General features: G+C 37.3%; 2 protein-coding genes and 1 long non-coding RNA gene across 8 annotated transcripts; 1 reads left to right on the plus strand and 2 right to left on the minus strand.

Moving 5' to 3' along the window:
* Positions 1-143: 143 nt before the first annotated feature.
* Positions 144-3,692, minus strand: LOC135163697 (uncharacterized). Its single transcript, XR_010299179.1, has 3 exons — positions 3,522-3,692; positions 1,835-2,194; positions 144-1,750 (listed from the first exon to the last, which is right to left on the minus strand). It is a non-coding gene; the product is annotated as an uncharacterized LOC135163697 (long non-coding RNA).
* Positions 2,192-18,172, plus strand: LOC135163690 (tau-tubulin kinase homolog Asator). Of its 6 annotated transcripts, none has more exons than XM_064123362.1 (9): positions 2,192-2,329; positions 6,221-6,353; positions 7,245-7,392; positions 8,134-9,770; positions 11,006-11,305; positions 11,637-11,895; positions 12,308-12,682; positions 13,348-13,759; positions 14,171-18,172. In XM_064123362.1, the coding sequence occupies exons 1-9, from the start codon at positions 2,322-2,324 to the stop codon at positions 14,220-14,222; spliced, it is 3,324 nt and encodes a 1,107-aa protein (XP_063979432.1). In that variant the 5' UTR covers positions 2,192-2,321; the 3' UTR covers positions 14,223-18,172. The 6 variants fall into 6 exon arrangements, with proteins under 6 accessions (XP_063979432.1, XP_063979436.1, XP_063979437.1 ...); XM_064123366.1 differs by having other exon boundaries at positions 11,117-11,305; XM_064123363.1 differs by lacking the exon at positions 2,192-2,329 and adding an exon at positions 5,052-5,375.
* A 99-nt stretch (positions 18,173-18,271) lies between these two features.
* On the minus strand, positions 18,272-18,886 carry LOC135163696 (protein Asterix). Its single transcript, XM_064123396.1, has 2 exons — positions 18,745-18,886; positions 18,272-18,677 (listed from the first exon to the last, which is right to left on the minus strand). The coding sequence occupies exon 2, from the start codon at positions 18,674-18,676 to the stop codon at positions 18,344-18,346; it is 333 nt and encodes a 110-aa protein (XP_063979466.1). The 5' UTR covers position 18,677; positions 18,745-18,886; the 3' UTR covers positions 18,272-18,343.
* Between the last annotated feature and the right edge of the window lie 185 nt (positions 18,887-19,071).

Here is a 19,071-nt window from a genome sequence, read left to right on the forward strand (position 1 = left end):
CGATATCTACCAATTGCGCGAGCTATAATACGCAAGAAATTCGAATTCAAAGTCTTTACCACGATTCAGACTCGTTGTTTTCGCTTATGGCACAAATTCTTTACCACGAGTCTGACTCGTGGTTATAGGCTAAAGGGTTAAAACCTGTTGGATACCAGAGTAAACGTACTCGTTTTTTATAATCCACAAAAATAAAAGAACTTTATTTGCTTGTCTGGGAGTACAATTTATTGAGACAAATAGTTGTGTTCAAAGGTGATTCGAAAAGTGAGGTCTACAAAATATTCTTGGGAGAATTTGAGAGATGACCACGTGATAACTATTAGAAGATCGGAGTAGGGGTAGAGAGTGGACATGTGGGTCTTAGAATTAGGAAGAGTCGTGAGTGGGACTCTTCGCAGGAAAATCTTCTAAATGAGGGTTGTTTATTGAGGAGAAAGTTGGAATAGTGTTGGATTAGGATATTGCTTTTAACGGCAATGAGGTTTTAAGGAGAGGAAAAATGTGGTTCTAATGCTGGAATTTCGGGGTATACAACCAACCTGAACCCAATCATGCCGAGAGAGAACGAGACAACTTCGATGGAGTCCTCTTTAGAGGTTTATCGGCTAACGAATCTACAATTTCAACTTTGGCGCTCAATTTGCTAAGAGACGTCATACTTTACCCCCCACAATGGACTGTGGCGCCTCTCGCCGTTGGGATCGTTACTAGCGTTGTCCTGGGGGCGTCGGACTCCAGGAATTTTACCATCTACATTAGACTCATCATCTGATGGCGCACAATAACACCGCGGAGGATAAATTCAGCGGATTTCCTACTTAACCGATGGTAGCAAACGTTTCGAACATTTCAAGTGACATTTAAAGAGACAGAATGCCACTAATTTTTTCATTTTTCAAGTAAATTCCCGGCGGACAATTTATTTATGCATTTCATGAAAGAATTCCAGAGTTTTTTAATTTTGTTCGGATAATCGAATTATTTTTCGAATTGACTAATTCCAATTTATTAAAATTATGTAATCGAATTGTGAATAAAATCATTTCAATTAATTCAAAATTTTAAATAGTTCAAACTTTTGAATATTTGCCAAAATCTCTGCGAGAGCTTTATAAAACTGAGACGTTCGTTTCTGCTCTGTTATCACCTCCCACTTTCTCTTCACCATCTCGAAATGACCCAGGACTCTATTGTATTTATTTGCCTTCCCATTTTTCGCTATTAACAAAGGTATAAATACACGCGTTTATATTTCACGAGCTCATCCGAGTTCACCGGAGAGCAGTAGACTTAACTGGGCCAGATGAGTTTAAAATAGGGAGAGTTTGACCTAGGGAAATGGGCTGAAGTGATAAAGCAATTTCCAAAAATTCGAAGACAGGGACAGCCGACAAAGCTCAGCGCTGAAATTTATTGGTTCGGCCAATCCGATTTACCGCGAAGCGAAGATAAATCTTCTCACGTTGAGCTACCGCTCGTGACAGCACAAAGACAGCGAGACAAAATTTCAAAATTCCCCGATTAATCATCAATCATATTATTGATTATTCATTATTGATTTTTATTAGGCATCAGGTTGAATCGCAAATTAATATCTACTATATTCCCTACATTACCGATGCGTCGGTAATACAGGAAAAATGCTACAATTACCACTGTCACGTTGAAGCTTATGCATAAGTGAGAACTTTATTAATTTTTTTACTGTTCCAATTCTGCTGGGAATTCGCAGATTTTGCACGTTTTCCTGGAAAATTGTAGAAAATGTAGTTTTAAAAAATTATCAATTAACTGAATTTTTTTTATTCCCCAATGACCACTCCGCAAATACCTTAATGTTCGTGACATCTCGATACAGCAGTGGGAGTATTTAAATTTGGCCGGGAGCGACGACCGGTTCGTTGTTTCCAAGATTCGGCTCGAAGACGATCTCGAAATGGAATAAAGAGCTTTCATTCAAGCTCAATAATGAAAATCACTGGTGTTTCAGGCGCGTCCAGGGCCAAGGCATCTCAGACAATGAGCAGTGCGTCATTATTACGGATGAAAAAATGAAGTTAAAGTTGTTTCACGGACTGATGCCGGTGAGTGGCACGCGAGCCAGTGGAAACACTCCAAACATATGCGGACGTCACTATCCTTTTGGCTGCGAAGACTCTCGGGCCACCGACACCACTTTGCTCTTCAGTCTCTATTGCACAGTAGAAATATCCGCACGATATCAGACACCGAATCAGTGCTTTCCATTCCAAGTCGTCTTTCTTCTTTTCAGTGGAAATTAGTGGTTCATGAAGTCGTTGTAAAGACGTTTGTTCGTTATGAAGTGGTACGTGATTAAATTTATAGATTTTCTGGTTTTCATGAACATTTGAGATAATTTTGTTTTTAATAATCCGAGGGATCCTATGATTTTAGTCTTCACTGTACGCATTCGGGAAAAGTCTTTCTATAAATTATTGGTCCGTTTCTATTTTTTGTAGTTTATTTGTTTCCTCTAATTTCTATTAGATCATCGTTTCCATTTTCGATTATGAAATTGACTGGATGAATAGATTTTCAGGGAAAAGGGAAAGAAACAGTGAATGTTCATTCACTTCTTTGAATTTAAAATTGAACACACATTGAAAAAAATTTAGTTGTTTTGTTTTTCAATTGCACAAATTAGTATAATTATTATTAAGGGTATGGGAGTATATGTTATAGTTTGGGATAAATAGCACATACAAACAATCCACTATGCAATTGTTAATCATTAGATTCATCAATTAAAAAAGTTGTCGATTAAAATGTGAGGAAAATTCTCCAACAAATCTGGATCTCCAGCATTACTCCAACACATATTGCACATATAGATTATTTATTCACCCATTACTCCGTTATAAATAAATTCTTGAGGTGGAGAACTATTTCTTTCTCTTCAAATTTGTAATTATTTAAAACTAATACTGTAAAATTCTCAAAATTGTACTCAATTAAAACCGCATCAGTCTCTTTTCACGCCCGAACCTTCCAACGAAGAAATAAAAATCGAAAGACTCGTTTATTATTAAATTATTAAACAATTCCCAGGAAATGCCAGTCTTCCATCATATTAAACAAATTATTCCATCGATAAAATAAATAAATACGAATATAACGACTAGAACAAACAGAAAACATTTCATCAAATAAACTTTCGAATTTTCGAACGTAAAATTCAAACAACAAAATGATTGTAAAATTTCCTCAACTCAGGGTCAAAAGGGGGCTCTAAAGAGAGGAATAGATCAACTAGAAATTTATTAAATTAATTTGTTTATATACTAAATATATAATTTTTAAATTCTTCCACGAAGTGCAATGAAATTCACTTTCAACATGTGACTTTCAATGAATTAACAAACATTAAAGATAAAATTACCGCTGCAGATCGCCCCTAGGAGCCTCCACCCCCTAATAAACAACTTGGCTCTCTCACTGACCATTAACCGTTATGCCCCGCCAAAACAATTTTATTTACACCGAACGATTGCACATACCTCGCAAATGATGCAGCTTTCATTTCCCTAGTTTCTACATATCGTCATTAGTAAATGGCGATCATTAAGATTATTTCCTGCGTCTCACGTGCATTAACAAGCCACTAACGATTTATATTTCCTCACCGGGATCCAGAATCGCGGAGAAATCGTTAGCATTTCAAGATCAAACGGCTGTCAACATTGCTGAAAATCTCATATTATGTTACAAGATATACCAGAGATACGAGTCCATCTAATTTTATACTCAGAACCTCTCTGTTGTATTCTGATAAAAAAAAACATACAAGATTTTCCTGTTTGTTGACTCAGAACAGACTATATTAACAACAATGAAGACCGGTTTTTCCTGGATAAAAATTGTAATTAAGTCACAATCGAGCGATGGCAATAACAATCTTTGGGATGAATTATATCGCGTGATGGAGAGCATTTTTGTAGTGGATATTATTTTTAGGAGGAAATTTCGTATCATCAATCATCAGATGCACGATATTATGCACTGGATTGATTTTTTATATAAATAAACTCTGTATAAATAACTTACCCTTTACATTTCACCTCATCTCAGTTGCATGGAAAGAAATGCTCAGTAAAATTTACGGAACAACCGTAATTTATAATGAGAAATTGTTTTTGGGACAATTTTATGGAGGCGCAAGGCAAAACACCTGAAAAAATATATAAAAAATATCATTAATATCCTAATTCATAATTGAATAGATAACTTATCACGTGATTTCTCGGGATCAGGTAAAGTTGAATGGAAAACTTTCCTTTTATTGGCCCGACACGCAGAAATTCTTGAGAGTTCAACAATTTTTATGGAGCTCGTGATTCATTTGTAGAGTCTGTTCCGTTGAATTTCTCAATCGTCGCGGAAAAATGACGGAACTACTTGTTGTTCCCACCGGCGGTGAGTCATCGGACACCCGGTTGAATTTTAGGGAACAAATCGTGTAGAATTGACGTAGTGAATTTCACTTGGCTCGCGAATTAACTTTGAAAATGCAATTTTCATATTTTTTCTATCAATTTTTATTAAATTTTCCTCGACGGATGATAACACGTGATCGAACGAATAGCAATTAATTATCATCAATTAACTACTGCCGAACATTTCAAAATCAACACCCCCCTGCCCTCCCCCTCCCCCTCCCAGGACTCACCGAACACTTTTCTTTTCGTTCAAATTTTCCCACCCAAAAAAATAAAGTAAATCAAATTAAGTCTCCAAAAAATCTGCGCAAGTCATCGTTCAAAGAGACTGAACGAGTCGTTAAATCACACATTTGGAACATTGTTTAGCGACCTAATTAATAATAAATAATGAAATATTCAGTCCAATAATTATCGAGCCCCGAAGCACCCTCAAACTCGTCAATTAATAATTCTAGTTTTCTGACTTTGATTTGAAAATTCCGTCGAACCCGCCACTCGTGCTAGAGTCAAGGTAGACTCCCCACTCCCTCGCTCACCGACAATTCCGTTCATCCGGTCTCTCTCCCACCCCCCAGTGAAACCCTTCTGCCATTGGCATCGATCGCGAGGCCGCTGGCGATAGCGCGTGGGTGCCGCCATCGCGCGTCGACACGACAAAATCGCGTGAGAGGCCCAATGAAGATGGCCGTTACAACGGGGTACAACTAGTTTTTGACGGTGTTTCGTGCGGTTCACGCGCGATCACCGCGAACCCATCATCGAATAATTACTCTTCAACAGTCGAATAAGATCGATTCGCGTAACGTTATCATCGTGAGAGTAGCCTGTCATCGACAAGGTGTCAGCCGACAAAGGAGCCACTGACAGGAATGACTAACGAGTGGTCTTGAAGCCGTGTAAATAATACAAATCGTAAGATTCATTTGTCAACTGATACCTTTAATGAATAGTGAAAAAAAAAAATGAAAGAAAAATAATTATCCGCTGAGTCATAATCGGTGGCCCATTGGCGAAGGGAGGAACGAATGATATGAGTGATACCGAGGCCCAGTGGAGTCGTCTCTGAGTGTACGACATTTGTTAGTAAAAATAAAATGTCATTATATTTGGATCGCACCAATGCGTGGGGATGAGAGTAGTCTCTACCTCGGTATCTTTTTCATTTCGCTTTATCTCACGCTGGGGGACATTAATCGTGAATTAATTAACGCTAATTGCAGATTAATTGGCATTTGTGGAAAAACCTGTGAGAGAAGTCCTGTGATTTTTCATTCGAGCGAACTCTGGGGATTAATTTATCCGGGGGTTTTTTTTTTCGGGGAATTAGGGCTGAGGGAGTGTGTGGCAGTGTGGGGGTGTCGTTGAGCCCCCAGTCGTGTTGAGCTACAACCCTCCCCCTCCCACTGTTACTCGACTGCACCCTTTGGCCACACGCAATCATGGCTGCCTAAAATGGACCGAGCTATTTCATTTTTTTTTTCCTTTTCACTTGATTTTTTCACTGGTTTTTCTGGACTCCATCGAGCAATCGTTCTCGAGGGCTCGTCCATGTCTTTCGGGAAAATCGGGCGTGTTCAGGGGACGAATGTATTGATTGGGTTATCATTTATCGCGAGGATCACCCGGTTATGTGCAGGAGAGCAGGGTTTATTTCTGTTCAACCCCTAGTTATGTACACCTGGGCAACTGTCATGGCAGCACTGCTGCAGGGGTGATTTAGTAATTTCAGGGGAGGGGAACATTTTATCTGTTGTCAGGCATCCCAATCATCCTGGAAAATTGGTGCTGAGGAATGTAGGTGACGAGAGCACTGATCATAATAACAACATTACAATGACGAGTGAGGATCTACTGCAGCCGGGACATGTGGTCAAAGAGAGATGGAAAGTTGTGAGTTTATGGCATTTTCTTTTGGGGGATATTTTTCAAGGAGTTCCTGCCGCTTTCCCTGGGAAATTCTATTGAGTCGGAACTAGTCTGAACTTTTTTTTCGCACCAATTTTGTTGGATATTATGCAACGTCTCTCGACGATTTTTTTCAACACTTTTTGGAAAAATTTCTGTCGATGGGGACTTTTTTGGAGACTTCATTCTCATGAAATTTTTTCAATTTCTTCTTGCACTTTAGTTGTAAGAGTGGGAAGAAAAATAAAAATTCATGGAATTTTTCATTTTGGTGAAATAGTCTAATCGTGATGAGTGGAATAGTTTATGACAAATTCTAATATCGCAAGAGAAAACTAATTGAACGTTTTCGAAGTTTTTAAAATAATGATAAAAATAAGTCTCATAGAGATAAAATAATGAATGGATCGTTGATCGTGATAACTAATGATCTGATAACCACTGACTACTGCAATAAAAGACGAGCTAATAGCCATCCGATAGGATCAAATCATCAATTTCTAATTTTCTCCCTATTGGCTTAATTTCCCAATATGAAACCCTCAGTTTTTTCAACGTTTTGGTGATACTTTAATCATTATTTTTTGAAATTTCAAGGCTATATGAAATACATTAGCAATGAGAGAATTTCAAATGATCAAAATTTGATAAAACCCTGATGACAATAATTTAAACAAAATTAAAAAATTGTAGTGAAGTGGCAACACCAGATAACTTATCTCTAAACTCGTTTTTTGATGAATATTTTGAAAATGATGGACAATTTCGTGATTTCCATGATAAGTTTTTCTGTAGGAAAAACTTAGTTCTACAAAAAAAGCACAACGCTTTTATCCTGCTTCAACTCTTTTTATCCTGTTTTGTCCTCTTTTCCAGATAAGGAAAATTGGCGGTGGTGGGTTCGGAGAGATTTACGAGGGCCTGGACTTGCTGACCAAAGAACAAGTGGCCCTCAAAGTCGAATCAGCCCGACAGCCGAAGCAAGTTCTTAAGATGGAAGTTGCCGTCCTCAAAAAACTTCAGGGTAATTGAACACTTAATTACCATCGATAAACCATTATGGGTAATGTTGACTCATCATTAATAATGTTGAGCTGGGTCATTAACGACAACTGAATCATCAATGAAACTTTCATGAAATACAATGGATATTGATCCTTCGTTCTTGATAAAACTTTAATGGTTCTTGTTTTTTCGATTATTTAAAAAACATTTGTCACATCATAAGTAGTGAAAAAAAATGCAGTCACGCCGTGAAAATTAGTCTTTACAATTAAAAATGATTACTGGCAAAATAGGAGGAGATCAACCTCGGGACATGAACAATTACGTCAACCCTAGCAAAATGATTCAATTGAAATTGTCTTAACGCTCATCAAATAGTCAATAATTTTCCTTTTCGATCAGAATTAGGTGAATCATTAAAAATTAATGAATGAATGAAAGTTTCATTGGGTCTCGATTTGTGATTTTCATACCCATTTCATAATGATTTTTTAACGATGGACAATTATTTCATAATAGTTTCGTTTGTTTGGGTAATCATAATTTTCATATATATTATATTTCGAAAGTCATATTGTTAACTCCTATAAACCCATAATGAAATCGAATGATTAACGATTATTCCCCACCCATAACGACTGATTATACCCCAAAAATCTTTTTTAAAATCGACAATTACAGTCGGAAAAACGAACCCTCCAAAAAAAAACATAAAAATCTTGCTGTTATGCAATGAAATCATGAACTGCCGTACCTCCAGGTAAAGACCACGTTTGCCGCTTCATCGGCTGTGGCCGTAACGACCGATTCAACTACGTAGTGATGCAGCTGCAGGGTAAAAACCTGGCAGAGCTTCGCCGAGCCCAACCTCGCGGTGCATTTTCCCTCTCCACAACACTCCGTCTCGGTCTTCAAATCCTAAAAGCAATAGAAAGTATCCATCAAGTGGGCTTCCTCCACAGGGACATAAAACCCTCGAATTTTTCAATTGGTCGTCATCCGTACAACTGCCGTGTCGTCTACATGCTGGATTTCGGTCTTGCTCGTCAATTCACCACTGGCACAGGTGAGGTGCGTCCAGCGCGTGCAGCAGCTGGTTTTCGTGGTACTGTTCGCTATGCCTCAGTGAACGCCCACAGGAACAAGGAGATGGGTCGTCACGATGATCTCTGGTCGTTGTTCTACATGCTGGTGGAGTTTGTCAATGGTCAGCTACCCTGGAGAAAAATCAAGGACAAGGAGCAAGTGGGAATTCTCAAAGAGAAGTACGATCATCGTTTGCTGCTCAAGCATCTGCCATCTGATCTTCGTCTCTTCCTGGAGCACATCCAGAATCTCCAGTACGCCGACAAGCCGGACTATGCGATGCTGGCGGGTCTCTTTGAGCGCTGCATGAAGCGTCGAGGTGTCAAGCTGAATGATCCCTACGACTGGGAGAGAATATCAATTGCTAATGAGGGATTACCAACGACAAGATCATTGCCGACAGTAACAGCACCACCAGCACTCACCACAGCCACCACCATCAATCAGCCTCCAACGACACCAAATGTCGACACCAACAATCAGGAGAATGTGGAGCCAGATAACAGAAAAGAAGCAAAAATGGACCTGGAGAGCCTCTGCAGACTTCTGCTGGGAAACGATGGCTCTCCAGTGCCCTTTACTTCAGCGATCAGTAATCATGGTAGAGATAAGAATTGCAATGCTACCATTCAGATAACAGATAATACACATCAGCAGGCTGGACAAGTTGCTGCCACTCCTCCTGTTCAGGGATCACCTAAGAAGAGAAGAGCCGTCTCGATGGCGGTGGAGCCACAGTCACCAGTGCCACCTGTTGAAAAACAGGTTGATAACGAGGGGGATGCTCTTATGGCATCAGCAAGATCAGCTTCGGAAGTCGCAAGGTCCAAGACTGTTGCCAATGCTGCCACACCTCTCAGGAAATCAGCTAGTGGTGCGACATTTGCGAGGCTCAGAGTTGTTGCACCACAGGAGAGCAACTCCGGCGAGCCACCCAGTCCGAGGATACAGACTGAGGTTGATGCTTCCTATTGCTCGTACGATGTTACGAATACCAAGCAGGGAAATCAGAGCCCTGTAACTGAGCAAAGGGAACCACTCAGGAGGGAGCTGAGAAGGAGGGCTGAACAAAGATCACAGCCCAGGGCTGGAAGATCTACTGTCAGGGATTGTTCCATCACACAGTTTGCGCAGATTGATGATGATAATGTCTCTGCACTGCAGCAAGTGACAAGGGGAGGTGGGGGACTTACATTGGCGTCACAGTGGAAATCACAGTTCGATGACTCGGAGGAGACTGATAATGAGTGGAAGGGGGAGAATCTGCAGAGTCCGGAGCACAAGGGGACACCGCCTTCCATCGTGCCGCAGGTGAGGGAGAAGGGGTTGCATGAGTGCTTGAAGTGCATGGAGGAAAGGGGTTTCGGATTTTTTAAGGTCTTTATGGGAGTTTTAACAGGTTTTTGGTTGGTTGGGGGTGAAGAATCTCATTTCATCAACTTCATGAGCCATTACATTATAATTATTTTTGTAGTAATTGTTTAAGATTCAGAGCATTTAATGATTGAATTACGTGAACTGAAACATCATTTTTTTGTGATTAGAATTGAATTTTTATTCAACTAAAACAATTTACATTCTTTGACTCTGAAAGAATATTTTGCAAGAAAATAATGCTACGATAAATAGTTTAAACGAGGCCGATAATCCACGGACAAAAAAATTCTGAGGCAATTTAATAGTCAAACTTGATGATGGAATGGGGAATGGGATCAGGAGGGCAAATGTGAAGGGTTGAGTGTTAAACTTTTTGCATTTCATCGTCTCGAGGGTAGTTTCATCACCAAACATTCTAGTTCAATCTCTTGCACGATTGGGGTGAAGGCTCATTAATTCCATCACCTTCATATGTCATCAAATGCACGAGGAATATGAAAAAAAAAAGTATTTAAAAAATCATGTTTTGGTATTCTAGCCACGTCTGGCGTGTATGGGTACACTCGCTTGACTCCTCTGTTTCAACGATGCACTGCGATTCCCTGCTGAACCTAGGCTTTCCCCTTCTTACTCTGCTTTACTCACAATCACAGCTTTTACTTTACTCGATGCCAAATGCATATTATGAAAAATATATATATATTTTAAGTTAAATGCCAGGTTGCATAAAAATTAACTAAAAAACAATTGATAAATTTTATGTTATATACATTTTTTTTCCCAACGAAATAATAATAATAATCTTTTGTTGCATTAATTTTTCATCTATTTATATTCCAAGATTTATTTATTATTAGGACAAATTGCTTTATGGAAAAATCTATAGATTTTCATTTTTCTGTACAACTTTTCCTTTTTCAAAAATTTAACTGAAGAAATCAAAATTGAATATATAAAATACTAGTTAAGAGAGAACATTGAATTCCGAATCGATTGAAAAAAAAAGTCTCAACTACATAAGTTGTTCAGAAAAATTAAATTCTATTAATTTAAACCACAAAAAAAAATTTCTTGCACTTCCGTTGAACCACTTGATGATCCACTGCTTCTATCTGCTGTTAGAATTTTCTTTCGCTGGATAAACAGCATAAAAAGTTTTGAGTATGTAGTCCACAGTTGATAATGAGGCAGTAGCCACTGCCCGTTCCACCACTGGCACCCACGAAGCTAGATCCCCCGTGGGTCAGGCATTGTCTATAACAGGGAATATGTCTCAGCAGGCAGCACTCAGTACGATACAGACAGTATTGTCGAGAATAAGTGAAGATTCACCGAGACCTGGTGCACCCAGGCGATGCCTGAATATTACGGGAATCGAGAAGTATCCGGATCTCCAGGGTGCACTACCACGTGCATGGAGCGTACCGGCGCTGGCGCCACACGTACGAACTCATCTTGAAGCACCGTTGGTGTGTAATTTTATTATTGAATCACTAATTTTCTTTATTCATTCATGAGTTTTATTGATTCATAAAATTGAGAGCCTCTAGAATTCATTCAAATTTAAGTCAATATTTATAGAAATATTTCAGACATTTTATATTTATAGAACAGAATAGAATTTATTACTCTTACTTATATATTCTGCAATGCCAAAGTATTTTTAAAACGGTTAAAAAGATTAACTGATAAAAGAATCGTGGATTTTGAAATTTTAAACTTTTATGAGCTTCAAATATTGAAAATTCATCTCAAATTAAAAAAAATCCTAAACAGTAATTTTTAATTCTTTAAATTCAGGTACAACAAGCTGCCTTCGACGATCTTCTGTACGAAGTTGACGTGATGTGGAACGTAGCAATGCGCCATGACGAACCAAAGGACAGTGCAATAACAAGAAGAGCTAGTGTACCAGCAGTGGCATTCACATCGTCAGGTGTTATGATGAATGGTGAGGAAGAGGAAGAGGCAGTTGCTGGACGCCTTGAGATACGAGTTGTCGATCCAACAGTTGGTGCTACTGTCGTTCAAACGACTGCCGACAAGGAACCTATTCATAGTATGAAAACTGAGATATTTAGGAGCATTCATTTATCTTCTATTCCCAGATGTTTTTTCGTGATTTTTTTCAAGAATCTCGGCCTTCTTTATTTCTGGCATGACTTACTGTACATAATTGCACGTGAATTTATATTTAGTCGAGGTCATTGTCAAATCTTTTTATTATTATAGACCCTATCCAATTTTTTATTATTTTTCTAATTTCGAATTCATCTCAAATTTCCGATTAAATTCAAAAATCGAATGGATGTTTTAATATTTATATCACTCAGTTATAACCTGAAGAAAAAATGAGATCTAATTTGCTTCTTTTCAACGACTGACTTTGAAAAGTCCTTAAACATTTTCGTTAACTAATTTAGAACAGAAATCCAAATCTAAAAATTAATAATCTATATTGTATTCTCCAGAAAAATTGACAAATGGCACAACAGGGAGTCCCGCGAGCCCCAATCCCGGCCCCGAGGAGTCGTCAATATACTACGATGCAACAGAGAGTCGTGTGAACACGAGCAATACATCAATTAATAAAGTTGTGACAAATTCAACACCGTTGCCGACAAATAACGCAGTCCTTCGTGAATCAAGAGACAATAAAGACCGTGATACGACTGGTAGACCACATAGTGTCCACAGTAAAATACCAGTGCCAGTGAAAAGTCCACGATGCTCGCTATCAGAATCCACGCCAGATCAAAATACTCCCAATACTGGCAAAACTGGGACTACCAGTGAAATTGACAAATCCGGGGGATCCTCCACTCAGTCCAGGGAAAAGGATTCCGGTGAGTCTTCTCCTCATTTTTTTTATTTCTTTCGAAATTTATTACATCGACATTTCAATTGAAAAATTTCCCACTGATTTATTTGCGAATATCCAAGCATATTTTACTTTATAAAAACGTAAAAATCATTTGTAGATTTTATTTGTCAATTGATCATGCCAAATCAGCTGTTTTTTTTATTTCCAAATTATTTCAGAATTATTTGTATCAATCATTCAGTCCAAACAATTTTTTCAATCTGTATAACGGGTCGTTAGGAAACGTTCCAAAGACCAGAAAAAATTTTACTTCTAGAGAAAAGCTGATGAAATAATTTAAAAATCATAGAAAATTACGAGAACTTTCTATAAATAACTTAGAACCAAACGATTTTCCCATCCAACATTTATATAAACTTCCAAATTATAGGTTAATGAATTAAAAAATAATATTTGAAAAAAATTGAATAATAAAATCAATTAAAATTGAATAAGGACAAAAATGCTTGGATATTCTGAAACCTTAAAATACTTTTGACTTTCACCAACGAAAGATCACTAAATTCACCGCCTCACGCTTAAAGTAGTCCATAATTGACAACGTCATCTTCGCTCTCGTAATTGTCCAGCAAGAAACGTCACATTTCACCGCTTCTCAGCGATACTAACCCATCAAGTAAATTTTAGCAATGAAGGGAAAGCCCTTGTCAGTCCATACGGAAGCGCCTGCCCTGCGACGATGCGCCACATTGCCCGATGCAAGACCCAGTCCTCCATTATTAACGTCCACCAGCTCCACCGAGGACGAGAATCTGACCGGCTGTACCCCGGCCCTACGCCGGCGTAGGCAGAGTGAGAAATACGTGACAGACGCTAGTCAATTGAATTTGAGATTCCAAAGGCCCCAGCGTCGTGCAAGACCAAATTCCGAGGTGCTACCGAGATTTTACCCTCGTGGTGTGCCCTCATATCTACTCGATACAGGTAAAAGAAATGACGAGAGCAGCGATAATGACTCGGACAGCAGTGGAGCGCCAGTATCCCAACCACCACTTCCACCATCATCATTGCCACCTCATGTGGCTGAGAACAATGCTAGGTATGGTCATTGTCATCAAACCCCAACAGTTGTGAATAGTTGTCGTTAATTATGTCATTGAGCTGTCAATGCTAATGGTTTATATGTGTTGCTGGCTCCTTGCAAATTTTAGTTTTGCTTCGGGCGCTTTTAGTTATTGATGATCATTCTGTGTGCTGATGGGGTGGGACAGACCTTGAAATAGTTAATATCGAAATCAAAGTTTTCTCATTTAAAAAATTCACTCAAGTATTCCCTTTGTTATTTGCCAAAAACGAACATAAGTAAACAATAGAATTGTGAAAAATGTGAGGGACTGTCCCGCCCAGAAAATTCATACATCAAATTGAAAACAAAATTGCAGCATGAAGATTAATTGAATAAAATATTAGATACATGACCATTCACTCTCTTGGTTGGAATTCTCCGCAGATGCAGACGATTCAGACCAGTCCCAGAGACAGCGATCAGCAGAGAGTCGTGAGACTTGCTGATGAAAATGACAAATGGTATTGATTCACATCACAATCAGCAGAGTTCTACCACAGCCGAATAGGAATGTGATAACCTATTGGATAAAAAAAAATTAAGTAATTAGATGATTTTTTCTAGTAAGTGACTCATAGTCATGACAGATATCTTATTTGGCTGATGCAAGTGAGAATTATCATTCCCAATAACTGGGGATAAATGGGTATAACGTACTTACCGTACCCCTGCGGTGTGATTTCGTCGGAAAATTATCCATTGGAGAGTGTTTTTATTTTAATGTCGATTGGAGGAACGAGTGAGGGGACTCAAACGATACTTGTACGGGACAGGGCAGTTTTTAATGTCTCTGTACGTATACAAACATTTTGTAGAAAGACCTAGCGCTTTCTTCGAGATTTTTTTGTGAATTATTCTTGGAGTTTCTTGAGACTGTTCTTGAAAAATTCTATTTATTTTTGAATTACAAATTTTTACTTAAAGTCGTTTAAAAGTTATTCAAAATCATTGTGGATTATTTAATATTATTTCAATTCAAAATTATGCAGCACTTCCGAGCATTTTTAAAAAGTCTAAAACCCGATAGTCAAGACAATTTTTCCTTTTTCGTTGATTTTTATTGAGAGCCAAATATCTTCAATCGAATTAACACAAAAAAAAATGGTTTTCACTTGAACAATTGTTTTTTTGTATAATTTCTCGGAGAATTCCCTGAAGAAAGTGCTAGATTTACCTACTGAATTTATTTCCCACGTGTGATAACGTGAATTCACGAAAAGCTCACATCCTTTTTTGTTTACGACTACTTTAAGTGAGGGAGAGGTTGTTTTGACGTTTTATTAGTTTATTGCATTACGATTGCAATACCGTCTCAGTCATTCTAGCTATTTTATGGATCTCTAACAAATGGGAAATAATCTGTACAAAAAAATGAAAAAGAAGGAAAAAAAAAATTAGTGAATTCCATACGATTCTCATTTTTAAATGCTTTATCGGATTATCGAATGATACTCGTGTTAATGAAGGTATTGGAGTGACGAATACGATAGTGAATGTATGACACTTGACCTTGTCTGTGCACTGAAATCCCATTGCCAGGTGGTTCGCCCATAACTTCAAGAGAGTCTGAAGGATCAACTGAATTTAACAATTTCATATTTTTACCTAGCGCCATTTTTTTGTGTAAGGGCTGTCTTCAAGTGGAGTTACGTGATCAGATTGATTTGCCTAATTACAGACAAAATAATTTTTTTTAGTTTTATGAAACTCTATGTCCAACATGCACTTATCATTACCATACATCAGAAATTAGATTTCATTGAGATCAAGAAATGATTTTCTCTGTAATTAAAAGAGCCAATTGGCTCACGTGACCCCTCTTGAAGATTTCCCGTAATTTAGAAAAGAAATTGATCTTTATCCACGACCATCATCATAGTTTTAAAGCCCCAACACTCTTTTTTTGGGTCTATTGTGGAACTTAATAATCACTAAAAAATGTGGATAATTAGAAAGGCTTTCGTGCAGTTGTGTGTGGCCTGTGGTTATTTAATCATAACCAGAAAATGGTGAACGAAAAATAAGACGAGGCAGTGTTCTCCTTGTTAGATTATATAAATAGAGAATAATGGGGGATTTGGGCGAGTGTGCTAGTCTCGATGGATCCAACTTATTAATTTCAACAGAATGCAACAATTTTTTTTTTTAATGAACGTTTCAACCTTAGGAGAACTCTCTAGACGTAATGAAAGAGAAAACTGATACTAAACAGCTAGAATTCCTCTAAATATAATTAGCAGCGTTCAATGCCACGAGATAATTGTAAATTGTTTTTTTCTTTTAATCAAAAGAGTTACTTTTGAAGTGATTATTTTGTTCTAATGCGTATATCTGCGCCAGCATTATTGCATAGTGGCTCAACAGCTGAGAAAATTTAGGGGATAAAAAGTGAAAAAAAATTATTAACGCAAGAAAACAATTAAAACAAAAACTTATTCTAATAATCCTAGTCATTTAAGATCAGTACAATAATTGTTCTTGTGCAATTGAATAAGGAAAATAGCATCGTAATGCTTCGTATGAGGGAAAAAAAAATGATGAATCAGAGGTGAAAATTTTTATAAATATTATGAGAGCGATATTGCTTTGTCGTTTTAATCAACGCCAAGTGGTTGATTAGGTGAAACATATACCAAAAGATGATTTAAAAAAAAAGATACAATATTGATAAGGTAGATCTGAGATCTAGCTATTAATTTTTAATGAATTTTCCGATGCCTCGATGGCAGGGCATCACGATAATTTGGAAGAAAGATTATAAATGAGGAAGAATGATTAATCAATTTTGTCGCGCACATCTCTTGCAATTTAGCTAATCAAAATCTAGTCAACAAAGAAAAAAAAACTAATGTACCCGCACGTTAATCACATGTCAACTAATTTTTAAGTTTAATTCGTAATATTATTGTCATAATGTAGAATGCCTGGTGTTTTTCATTGACTGCAGTGCAAACTAAATTCAGTTAGTCTTCATCCTGTGCCATTGAATTCATAACTTATCGATAAACAATTTACAGATCGATCTGTGAAGTTGATATATTAATTTATCGCTTATTTATTGATTTTACTGTATAGTTTCATTTTTTACCAGCGAGCAATAACATAACAATTGATGGGGACTATTTTCCGTCAGGGTAGTGCAGTTTTCTCACTGATAATCAGTTATTTGTGGATTTATGGAGAGTTGTGAGAGCTGTTTCGTGAAAGATTCGAGTGAGAGAGATGTCAGGAGATAAGCAAGCTACGAAATCCATACGAAAGGCCAAATTAACGATATTTATTAATTATTGTTCATAAATTATTACCAATAATTAGGGATTATACAGTATTTTTATGGAAGACAGTGGAATTACTTTGTAGTTGTTCGCTTCCTAGAGAGAATACTTAATACGTGCAATTTAGAATTACTTTTGGTTAAAAATATTATTATTTTTTATTTAATGAATCTATAAATACTCGGTATTGAAGTACACAATTAAGGCCCCGCTATGCCCTTGTCCGGACGTTCTCTAGACGATTTTTCAGATGATTTTTGTTCTATAAATACAGTCGAAGGGTTTTTGGCTGATTTTTTGTCCCTACGAAATTTTCAAACATTGTAAATCTCTTTTAAAAAAAGGAAAAATTGGGGACATTTTTAAAGAGATGTCAAGATGGAGGAAAGCAAGAGTAACTGCCAAATCTTCCAATACAAAAGCTCTACGAAATTAAAAAATATATGTTTATAATTTTGGGCGATCTCGTAGTAGCAAGAAATCAGTTTACGATTAGCTCAGATTAATTACTTTGTTGACAAAAAAAAATTGAAAAAGAATCTAAATAACGTATGGAATGGACTATACCCAGGTCTCAATTGCACGATAGAATTAGCTTGACTGAGTGCCAGAAAAATTAAATTGTCATACAGAAGTGAATGAAATCATTGACATCATAACGTCAAGAGAAATGTTGCATTCCGTTGACTGTAAACCGCCCAAACAAAGCCACAAATTTCAACTGAAACGAATGAATATAAATCAACACAAATAAAACAGTGAGAAATCGTCATTTAGGTTCCTGTACATATTATCATTATGTACCACGACCGAATAAATATTAATTATCACCAGAATGATTAATCATTGGTTAATAATGAATACGAGGGAGAAAAATAATTGTATCTTTTCTTCGCTTTGTGATTTACATTATATGAATTTAACGAATGAAAAGCAAAAAACTATGTTATTACATGTGAAATTATAATCAAACGTTTGAATTCTCTTTGATCCGGTGATCCGCATGAAAGAGTGTAAAATTCATAATGATAAATGAAATAAGGAACCACACGTGAAACATTGTAATTATTGAGTCTGCAAATAAAGTGAACAGATTACTATTGTCTATGAATTTATGACTACGTGATAAATAATTCTATTCATCGATGATTTTTCATTTCCCCAGTGTTTTTTGACTCCATGATTAACCTGAATTAATAAATCCACAGTATTAAATTTTTTTATAACTTTAATTGACCCTTGAAAAAGTGTAAACTGAACACAATTGATAAATAACCGAGAATTATTGAAGTGCCGATGCCCAGGGAGGTGTCATAGGCTGTGGATTCTGGAGGTATGACATGACAACAGCGGATATTGACAGCATGAAGCTGCTCAGTATTTGTTTGGTGTCATCGGTAACTCGTGAATTGGCGAAGCTTATGCAGGAGCAGTAGAGAGCCACCCAGGCACACCACTTCAGTCTCATCATCAGTCCACACATGCTGAATATCATGCCCAGGATATTCATGTAGTCTGGTGTCAAGTCATCTCCGGGTTGAGCTTGGCCGCTTGCCACTGACGGTTTGTACCTGATTTCTTTGTCAGGACGACGAGGATCTGACGAATTCATCATTCTGAAAGATCGTTTGTCAATTATACGACTGAAAACTGATATAACTGTTTTTGTTCTAAATCACTTACCTGTGGAGGTTTATGGGGATCTGGGTATTTTGAGGTTAGTTTTACCCAATGTTTTTCTTTAACAGTTCAACGACTTCAATTTCACAAAGAAGTACGAGCTCCTGGAGGATCTATTCGTTAAGTAGATTTGTGAGGCTATCGTGGACCTTCAATAATTGAATTATAACAGCAACGTATTAAGTAAATCATCAGTTTGTGGAGAATTGACGTGTGTTCACGGACTCTGAACGCTCTGGTTCTGCGCAACCTCGTGATCGACGATGATTATTCAAGGTTTACTCACAATTAATTCGTTTTAACAATTTTTTTTCACGAGAAACTCTAAAT

Source organism: Diachasmimorpha longicaudata, chromosome 6 (assembly GCF_034640455.1).
Source record: "Diachasmimorpha longicaudata isolate KC_UGA_2023 chromosome 6, iyDiaLong2, whole genome shotgun sequence".
In the NCBI taxonomy this organism is placed as follows: Eukaryota; Metazoa; Arthropoda; class Insecta; order Hymenoptera; family Braconidae; genus Diachasmimorpha; species Diachasmimorpha longicaudata.

Coding starts and splice junctions, on each gene's coding strand:
- LOC135163696 (XM_064123396.1), bottom strand. CDS start 18,676: ATGATGAATTCGTCAGATCCTCGTCGTCCTGACAAAGAAATCAGGTAC.
- LOC135163690 (XM_064123362.1), top strand. Junction 6,354..7,244: donor TCAAAGAGAGATGGAAAGTT/GTGAGTTTATGG, acceptor CCTCTTTTCCAG/ATAAGGAAAATTGGCGGTGG. Junction 11,306..11,636: donor CTCATCTTGAAGCACCGTTG/GTGTGTAATTTT, acceptor CTTTAAATTCAG/GTACAACAAGCTGCCTTCGA.